Genomic DNA, 10,553 nt, shown 5'->3' with positions numbered 1-10,553 from the left:
ACAAAAAAGAAGAAGAAAAGAAACAGAAATACAAACAAGCAATTAGCAAAATACAATAACATGATATAATGTTGATCATTTCAAGAAAGTGTGTCAGCATATGTACATAAAAGACAATTCTCTATAACATGTGAAATACGAAGTAACCGCAAAAGCGAAGCTTGTAACCGCGTGTGTGTTTTTTTGTCATGTTCTTGACAAAAAAGAAGAAGAGAAACAGAAATACAAACAAGCAATTAGCAAAATACAATAACATGATATAATGTTGGTCATTTCAAGAAAGTGTGTCAGCATATGTACATAAAAGACAATTCTCTATAACATGTGAAATACGAAGGAACCGCAAAAGCAACGCTTGTAACCGCGTGTTCCAGGAAAAGAAAAGTATCAATGTAAATTCGTTTTGCAATGGAGATAGGACACAAAGTACTAATAACGAAACTATTTTGAAAGCTAGAATAGCAAGGTACAAAGAGCAGAAGAAGTAAAAGAAAAGAGAAAGAAAAGAAAAAAGAGAGAAAAGGAAGAGAATAAATGATTGATAAAAGATAGCATAAAATACACTGGTATACGAGCATGACCTGTAGGTCTCAGATGACTTCAAAGTATGAGTACTATAGTGTAGTGATTATACGGGGAGCATTAACACGATAAAAGCTGAAACCAGAGGCACAGCAAACGTATACTTCAAATTGATCCACCATGCATTGAAAGAAAACAATATGAATAACAGATTACATAATTCTAATCAGGCAAATTATACTCGTTATAGGGATCGTATAGTCTTGGTTGAGACCTAATTTCAGGTTTCTAACATATTTGGTGAGATAATGATAAACCTCTTATGAAATATGAAAGAGCATGTAATTCCAAGAGGAATTCAACGTTTATTTGATGAAAATTGGTTTGGAAATGGCTGAGATATCCAAAACATAGCGATTCTAATAGAGTGTGGGACCCACCTTTTATTACTATCGCTTTGTTTTACTTTGTTTATGGATGTTTCAGTCATTCCAGACCCGATCTTCATCAAATAAACTTTTGATTCCTCTTAACATGGTATGCTCTGTACTATTTCATAAGTGTTTTCTTGGTATCTCGCAAAAATTTAAAAGCTCAATTCTCATCTCTACCAATACTGTACCATCCCTTTAAGTAACATTAATTTGAGTTTTTGTTTAAAAATAAACAGAGAAGAACGTTTGACTAAATCTGCGAGAAGACCATTCCAGAATTTGGGTCCCCATCGGTGAAAGCAATTGTTTTGTTTGTTGTTGTTGTTTTAGCAAAGAGTGTGCGAGTACGTGGAAGGTGAAACTAGTCTCTTTTCTTGTGGGGTATGTATGAACTTCGTATTTTTTTACACATAATTTTATGCATAAATATGTCGGGGAAGTTGTTGGCTGAAAACTGATACATAAATATGCCTAAGTTGTAAAGAAACAAATCAGCAACCTTAAGGAGTCTGTTTTCAAAGAAGAAATAATTCGTGTGAGAATAAAAACCAGCTAGATTGACTGAACGAATAACCCGTTTTTGTATTTTGAAAATTTGCGATTTTGTACAATTCTCCCAGATAAGTATACCGTAATTCAGATAGGGTGAATTTATAAGCGCGAAATATAAATTTTTCAAATTATGTTTAAGAAAAAAAAATGCAACTATTTCAAGTAATTTTGGAAAGCATCTTAGATAAATAATCTATGTGATATTTCTATTATAAATCGTAGTCAATATATAAACCTAAAAATTTAGACGATTCAACTTGAATTAAACTATCATTATCCATTATTTTTTATATCACCTTGCAAAATATGAGTGACGGAATTACTGAATAACATATGATTAATTTTGTTTACATTAAGAGACAACTTGTTTGCTTGAATCCACATTTGAATTGACTTTAACTCTCTGTTCACTACATCTAAAAGGGTTGTTGGGTTTTGATGTGAAAATGTCTGTTCAATGACTTAAAAACTATTATGTCTATCTCCAATGACTGATGTAAACTCTGCTTCTTCTGTTACTTCGATCCATTTTCGGGGTTTTGGTCACGTGACATTATACGCCTGATAACGAGTGGCAGCACCACAGTCACACCTGCGAGTAGTTCCAGCAAACCAATCACCGTGAAGGCAAACTCGAAGGAATGTCTTTGGAGCAATGCACCTGGACAGCGGCAGCAGGGAAACAGAACGAATCACAAGAATTAAATATGGAAACAAAAAAATCAAGTTCATGTATCTCTGCGGTTCACATCCATTTTGGAAATTCAGGCATTAGGAATAACTATCCTATCAACGAAACGATAAACACACAATGCAATCTGTAATTATGAGTGTGTGTGTGTGTGTGTGTGTGTGTGTGTGTGTGTATGTGTACTACATTTTTTTTTTTTTTTTAGTGAAGACTGCAGAAGAAAACATGAGTTGCATTAAGATGAAAATGAATATGATACAGTATCATGTTACAATGATTGTAATTCGTACTCACGGTGTGTACGCGGGGAAAAGAAGAAGATGACTGTAATGGGGCAGCAATAACTTTACAGTTTAAGCTGCGTGATCACTTGCATACAGGTGATCAGTCCTGTAACTGAAATTACACACATTCTGCTCGCTACCTCGATACAGTGCTCTTTTATTTGTGAATGCAGGGTAAGACCCCGTTTACAGTGCGAGGCTCGGCCGCGGCCGTGCCCAGCCCCGCTTCAGTGTAAACGCGGAAAAGGTCAAATGCGAGGCCAAAATTGGCCTCGCATTTGGCCTCGCTCTGGAGGTGGTCTCGGCTACGGCCTAGCCGCGGCCGAGCCCGGCCTTCTCTTGGTGTAAACGCAAACTGGGCCATATGCGCGGCCAAATGCATGGCCAATTTTAGTCTGGCTTCCAAACCCTCTGCCTGTATCTTTCGCTATTCAGGATATTAACCCCCCCCCCCCCCCAACGTCGAAAACTAGTATAGTTTAAGGTGGTTTTGTCCTGCAAAGGATTTTTCCTTCGGCAAATGCCTTTGCCCGAACGGCGACTTCGTCGACACGGAATTCATTTGGCAAAGGGTCTGAAAAGTAGACAATACCAAATTGCGTTTGTTTACAAGCAGAGCGCCACTACGACAAAATATTGAAATGTTTGAATTAAAAGCGCGGCCGAGCCCAGCAGTGTAAACGGACAAAATTGCGAGGCTCGGCCGCGCAATATAAGTAAAAAAAGTACTTTTTGATGAATTTTGTGACAGCACATTCATTGCTATATTAATCAACTATGGAATATATGTATATATATATATATATATATATATATATATATTGTATATAATATATATATACATAATTATATATGAGATTTTAAAACTCAGTAGCAATGCACGTTGACATTTAGCAGTAGATCTCACTCCGGATCTACAATGCTGTTTCAAAGGTTTGAAAGCGAACGGAGTTAAATGTCACTGGTTCGTAGTGGTGGGATATGCAACCTTAATTTATAACACAGCAAGGAATTTTCTAATGAACAGTCCGATCAAGAGAGAAACGAAGTATTCAACAAAATGTACGTACCACACAGATATCCTCCAATCGTCATTCCAATTCCAATGACTGAGAATGATATGTATAATCCCGCTGGTTTTAAATGTTCCTCAACAGTTTCAACTATCGTGAGAGTCACCATCACTGTCAAACATCCATGGAGAAATCCGCTAGCAGCAGCCAACACAACGAGCCAGAAAAAGGTATAAACTGCTTGGTTTAGGAAAAAGACGGTGGCACTGCACGTGAATAAGACACACGTAGTGACGCTGTTTGGAAGAAGTCGACGCTCAGAGAAGAACCCCGCAACGAATCGGCCAGCGATGTTGCCAACGCCCAGAGCGGCTGCTGATGGGACAGCATTCTCTAGGGTTAAGCCCTTTGAAACGGCGTTGGATATGATGAAGGTCATGGAAGTAGCATACCCTATCCCGTACAGGAACACGGTAATATCAAGCGTGATAAAAAGCGGGTAAGACATGTGTAATTCCACGCCAAGAACTGTCGAAAACATTTTCACAAACTCAAACCAGGCGGAGCGCAGGGCTTGTCCACAGTTGCATATTCCATTCCCTTGGTCTGAAGCTTGGGACAAGGATTTTCCTGGATCACCAGAACGGCTGGATGCGCACGCAGGAGTAATCTTCTGTGAAATGCCAACAATATGAAAACTCTGTAAAATTAACGATCCTATGATATATATAATGTATGTATATATATATTATGGTCATTATATTGCGTATATATATATATTTGCATATAAAACAAATGTTGATAAGGTAGTCCACGTGTTGGCAAGATAAAAAGATAAGTAACAAAGCTGCAACAAAGTTCATGCATGTTCATCAACACTTGAGAAAGGGCGGCGAGACGCTCGAAAATTTGTGTGAAGAAATAAACCGTCGGTGAATACAGCATGAACTTTGTTGCAGCTTTGTTACTTATATATATATATATATATATATATATATATATATATATATATATATATATAATTATATATAATCATAAGAAGAACGAGTCTCAAATACGCCATGGATCCAACAAGAAGGTTTTTATTTGTATTACAAAATTTTCAGCCAGCCTCAAGCCTTCGTCAGTGTAGTGCACATGCTGAGACAATGATACGTTTTTGCAAACATGAATCATAACAACATAACATCATAACAATGCTCTGCTCGTCATGCGCGTAGTGCGTGGCCCTGGAGCTGCGTTGTCAAGGAGAGCGTTGCAACACTTGTGGAGAATTGGGGTATGGTAGAAAGTGATGTACAATAATTAAAATCTCAATGAAGACTCAACTCAAACTCAACAAAAGTACCGAGTGTATGTGTATATTAATTATATGCTATATATATTATATACAAATGCATTGATATATATACGTCCATGTAATATCAAACTTTTGCGACTCCATTTTTTCCGTAAGGAGACATTGAAGAAAAGCATGTAATGACGCATATCAAGCATTAATTACAAATGGAGAAAAATTGTAAAGAAATGAGGTAATGATACAACCAAGGATATATATAGGGCCTATTATATACAATCTCATATGAAATTGAAAATTGGAAATTGGATCATCTTCATAGGCAGAGCTTGACTATAAAGATGGCCCCAGATAAAGTTACGAAAATACCGACATATCGAGCAGATTAACACTCGACATGAACACAACAAAACACAACGCAAAAGCTGAAAAGATAGAGGACGAAAAATGCATGTTTTTTTTTTTAAATCACTGCTTCCAAAGGTGAACAGGATATTTTTATGTAAATATTTTCTTCTTTCTTTCTTTTTTTACACTTTTGTTCTGATTTGTTTCATCTAATTGTATTTTTATATATGTTTCATGTACATGTGTATATGTTTTAAAAGAAGTATGTCATTTTTACCTCATGATGCACGGATATGAGGAAGAACAGCCGTCTGGCTGAATCATGTGCCGTGTTGTAATAAATAAATGAAATGAAATGAAACTGTGATTATGAATCGTAGATTTTAATGACGTTTAAACCGATTATTTCAGGAAAGTTTTTTTTTTGGAAAATATGTTCATTTAAGGCATAATTTACCATTTGCAGATGAAACAAAAATCCAGCATTAGTGCTTCAAAATACTTTTAGCATGTGAGTTAGGGGTAGAAACAGCCAATCAAAAAATTCGAACCAGTATAATCGATGTCAAGCATTGTTAAATATACAAAATGTAAACAATAGTTATAAACAAAAATGTTTCCAAGACTAAACCGTCTGCAGTTATGGTTTGGTGAGAAAATGGCATAATATCTCCTTTTATTTCAGGCTTAATTGCAAAAGATCTATATGGTAGGATGTTCTGTGATACAACCGACCATGCCTCAATGTGATATCTTGAAATTTTTTAAAACCACTGCTTCCAAAGGTGAACATGACCTTTAATGCAATGGTAAGTTCATATTCATAACTGTATTTTCGGAGAATGTAACGATTTGAGTTTTATGTTATATGATTTCTGATTACTCTATACTTGATTCAATATGTAGTTGTTTTGTTTAATACATTACTTGAATATGACTGATATCCAGTTGCCCCGAATATGAATATGGCACTGTTTTATTTGCTTCTTTATGGAGTTAATAGGTCCACTAGACTGTTTATTTCCTATTTAAAAAAAAAAACTGCCCCACATCATCTTAAAGGTTCCTTTCAAGCACTGTTCATTTTTTGGGCATATTGGTGATGAGCCTTGCCACTAATAAACGGTCACACACAAAAACACTCTGTCCCTCGGGTTGGACACAAAGTGAAGGCCCCACGTGTGAGAGAGTCAAAACTCATACACATACAAGATCCCTCTTCATTCATTCATCGTGAAGAGCAAGGTGTACCACCCGGTGAAGTTGTCCCGCCTTCACATCCGACTGGACCCCATGCAGAGACAGGTAGTGCAGTAATGGCTAGCCAGCCACCTTCTCACTTGGAAAATAGACCCCAAAATACAAATCACCTTTTTTGACGATGCTCTATTGAGCGCCATCGTTTGACATGGCAAATACCAGAGCAATAGACCGTGCAGTACGTGCTGTATGAACCAACCATACAATTATGACCAAATTTTGAAGGAACGCTCTGGTAAATAGGGGTCAGAAAGGTGACAACATCCATTCAAAGCCAGAGTTAAAAAAAATGGTAGAAAAGTTAAGTTGTAAAATGTAAAGCCCTATATGTGATACTCAGATTCCATTGAGAACCAAAAAACAAGGTTAAAAAGGATTCCTCACAGTGATAAATACAATAGTCATCTCCGGGATATATAACAGTTTTGTTTTGTTTTGTTTTGTTTCTTTTAAAGGCAAGATTGTGAACTACGTCAATAATCCTGTCACTCAGTGTGAGATTCTCGGAATCAAACTATTCAATGGTGGACAAAAGGTAGGCTTTAGATAAAGGGGCCATGGGGGAAACGTCGATATCATGCTATTGCTTCCTCTTGTTTTTGTTTTTTTTCATTCCGTACTTATTTCCAATTTTCAGAGCTACTCACGAACTTGGATTTTCTATTGTAGTCATGATAGTGACAATGGCAAACTATATCCACACAACCTAACCATGAGCTACCAGTGACGGATCGAGGAGGGGGCGTACCGGCACCCCTTCTAATTTTGTTTCTTTTTTTTTCATATAAAAGAAATGGAAAGAAAAACACTGAAAAAATGGTCCCCTCTGTATTTGTTTTGTTTTTTTAAGAAACTTTCCTTGTCACCCTATTGTATCTCGCTTTTTTTTTTTGCTTGTCAGCCGATGAAACCCCGCAAGTGGTAAATAAACTAATTTGTGCCCTTTTAACAGAATTGTTTGTTCAGTTTGTTTTATTTCTCCATTTGAACAAATAATGTCATGAAAAAGTTTTTAAAAAATCGAAAAGTTTCTTTAAAAAAAGAACATAAAAAATAGACAGGAGTACTCATATAAAGTATAGATAATTACGTGTATAGTACAATGTATGCGTATACATATCATGGTATCCTGAAGTATACAGGTGGAAGAGACCATTATCGACAAGCAATTCGCGTGACTTAGATAATGGCCTCTGGCAAACCTGTCTGGGCACTATGATTTCTTCTTTATTTCTTCTTATTTCTTCTTTATTTTCAGCTGAAGGAACGGAATACATATACATTAAAAATAAATTTGATAATGTATGATAAAGTATTTTCAGTGTCACTTTACCAAGGAGGACAACACAGGGGAATTCAATATGGAAACAAAATTAAGGGGGGGGGGGTGGATACCCAAAAAGGAAAGAGTTCAAAGAAGCGGAGCAAAAGTCGTACTATACAGTGTTTGGAGCTAACTAACAAATGGGAGATAGACCATGACCTGGCATACGAAGCTTCTCATCTGTACCTCGATGAGAAAATATTTTGTCATACTTTGCTGATCAGTGATCCATGCAGTTGATATAACTTTGTGTACACCTAAGTGAACACAATCATATCCCTCCTTTCCTTTTTCCCCCTTTCTTCTATCCTATCTCTGAATTGCAAGTCATACCCCATTCTATTTGTTTTATCATGTACAACGGCTGCAAGCAAATCAAGCTACGCTTAAGTTGTAACCCTCCTGAATTATTTCTATATTACTCATTTTTATCGCTAATAACTTTTTGTTACATATTTTAAAGGCAGCGGAGACAAAACTACTTTGTAAACAACCGAAAAATGCTTACATATAATGTGTGAACACATGAACATGTACGTGCATGTAGTTCCTACAACCATAATGCAGGACCAATAATTCAAATCAAAGAGACTCGAGACACTGAAAATGGTAAGCAAAATCTTTGTTGTTTTTTAATGTTTTTTGTGTATGGACGCATTGGTATCATAATCACAATGCGATAACCTTTGTATGAATTTTTTTTCAGATGGAAACTTTGGGGTTTTTTTTAAAAAAGGAAAGCGAAAACACTGTATGGGTGAAAAAAAGCGGTAGAAGCAGAAGACATGTTCATTAACACTGGATTACTAATTTCATGAAAATAGGCCATCACTGTAACAAACGAAAAAAAAAAGAAATTCTACTCCTAAAATATTATATATATATGGGCCGTGACGCGAGAAAAGGGCCCTTAGCGCCGCTGCGCGCAAACGCCAGGGGCCCGTTGCATAAAACTTACCATTGAATTTCAATGGTAACTACCGTCAAAATTAGGCGTCACAGCCAATCAGCATCAAAGATTATAAAATTTACCGCTGATTTGAAGACTTACCGCTAGAAAGGAGCGATAAGTCCAGCGATAAGGGTTTTATGCAACAGGGCCCTGAAAACGGCGCGGAAGTTTAACAAATCAATACGCGCAAAAAAGATCAACTAGCTAACTACGCGGAAATGCATAGACGCATCAAAAAGTGACAGGATTTTGGACAAAACATGCTGTTTTGAATGCCGTAATTGGAGCATTTAGGAGTGGAATTTCAGACAAAGGTTTGCATATCCAAATACGTCAGAGTTTCTTCTACAATACGGAGGTGAAAACTCATTTTCGGTATATAATGCCCTAAGGGCCCTTTTCTTGCGTCACGGCCCATATATATATATATATATATATATATATAATGATATACAGATGTATTATGGCTCAATATCACGAAAAAATAATGACCACTATTAAACTACCGTAACGTGAATATTCAACGTGTCATTGATTATGTAATCAATTATTCAAATCTGTCTATCAAAGTGATGTTTATCGTTTGATGATAGCGATACCTAATACTCACGAAGTGAGTAACTGTGATAATGTCAGCATAAAGCCCAATGATTTGGTTCCAGTTTCAATAGTATTATTGTGGCAGTCTTAAGCAGATGGTTTCGTTCATTATAAAATCAGATTTTTTGTTCGATCACAGTCATGATGAAAGTGGTTGTCATCGACAATAATTATTAGTATCAGTGAATACTACGTCGCATTTACTATTTGATTACTCTCTTTAAAAAAATCGAGTGAAAATTTTCACTCTTAAAGGAGTGAATACAAAAAAGAGTGAAATTTGAGTGAAATTGGGGTGAATTTTGAGTGAAAATGTTCATTTTCACTCGTTTTAGAGTGACGTCAGGGATCACTCCAAAATCTTCGAGTGATCCCTGAGGTCACTCCAAAATGAGTGAAAATGAACATTTTCACTCGAAATTCACTCTTTTTTGTATTCAGTCCTTTGAGAGTGAAAATTTTCACTCAATTTTTTTTAGAGAGTAATCTTAATGTCTACAGGGATTTCAGTTGATTATTTTCCTTCCTTTCCTCTCACCTTATGCTTGTCATTGTGTCCTTTTTGTTTACTCGAGTCTTCAGTCCTTTCAAAGGGGCGGAGGAGGGCGCCACATACGACCGAAAATAGACTGAGTCCTCCGAGAATGAGAAGAGCGCCTCGCCATCCGTAAATCTTCCCCAGGTACTCCGCCACAATGGGCAGTACCATTATCCCCACTCCGGCGCTGGTGTACACCAGACCAGATGCAATATCAAACATGTCGGGAAAGTAAACGAAGAGGGCAGCCATGGTAGGTGAGTAAACACAGCTGTATCCAACACCTTGTAAATCAAAGCGAAAAACCCGTATATCAAAGCGTGAAGGCATACATTTAACGGTTACATGTCTGGCAACGTTGAAGCATGATCTATTTTAAAGTCTGTATGCGGGTGACTAAGATGTAACATTTTTTCCTGATGATAACAGTACTACTAGACTAAATGCTGATTGGTTACAGTTCAAGTAAGGAATCCAATTTCCTCTAAAACATTTTCATTCAAAATTCATTATTAAGACGTAGTCTCAAAGAACAGTAGAGAGAGAGGGGATGGGGAGAGAGAAAGGATCTCACATATCATACAGTATGCCGGTGTTTCGTTTGAGGTGTGCAGAAAATTATTGTGTTCCTGTCACGTAACTTTGAAATCGATTAAAACACTTGCAAAATCATCACTTAAAGATAAGGTATTGTAGCTATGATTTTCCAAAAACGAACATCTTCTTCCATTCGAAAAA

At 36.6% G+C, this 10,553-nt stretch overlaps 1 protein-coding gene across 1 annotated transcript; it reads right to left on the bottom strand.

Annotated features, from left to right (window-relative positions):
• Positions 1-2,051: 2,051 nt before the first annotated feature.
• LOC139723311 (monocarboxylate transporter 12-like) lies at positions 2,052-10,067 on the bottom strand. The gene is made up of 3 exons (XM_071634570.1): positions 9,816-10,067; positions 3,784-4,169; positions 2,052-2,169 (listed from the first exon to the last, which is right to left on the bottom strand). Exons 1-3 carry the CDS (start codon positions 10,065-10,067, stop codon positions 2,052-2,054), a joined length of 756 nt encoding a protein of 251 aa, XP_071490671.1.
• Positions 10,068-10,553: the final 486 nt, after the last annotated feature.

Source organism: Diadema antillarum, unplaced genomic scaffold (genome assembly GCF_040938485.1).
Source record: "Diadema antillarum isolate AM-2024a unplaced genomic scaffold, OU_Dant_1.0 scf00000185, whole genome shotgun sequence".
In the NCBI taxonomy this organism is placed as follows: domain Eukaryota; kingdom Metazoa; phylum Echinodermata; class Echinoidea; order Diadematoida; family Diadematidae; genus Diadema; species Diadema antillarum.
Note: the sequence above shows the minus strand (reverse complement) of the source record. Positions and strands in the feature narration are given on the sequence as shown.

Bases quoted from the DNA above. Each gene is read 5' to 3' on its own strand.
- LOC139723311 (XM_071634570.1), bottom strand. From the start codon at position 10,067: ATGGCTGCCCTCTTCGTTTACTTTCCCGACATGTTTGATATTGCATCT. The intron at 4,170-9,815 runs GTGAGAGGAAAG...GGCATTTCACAG, and splicing joins GACACAATGACAAGCATAAG to AAGATTACTCCTGCGTGCGC. The intron at 2,170-3,783 runs GTGTGTCTTATT...GCCGCTGTCCAG, and splicing joins CTTCCAAACAGCGTCACTAC to GTGCATTGCTCCAAAGACAT.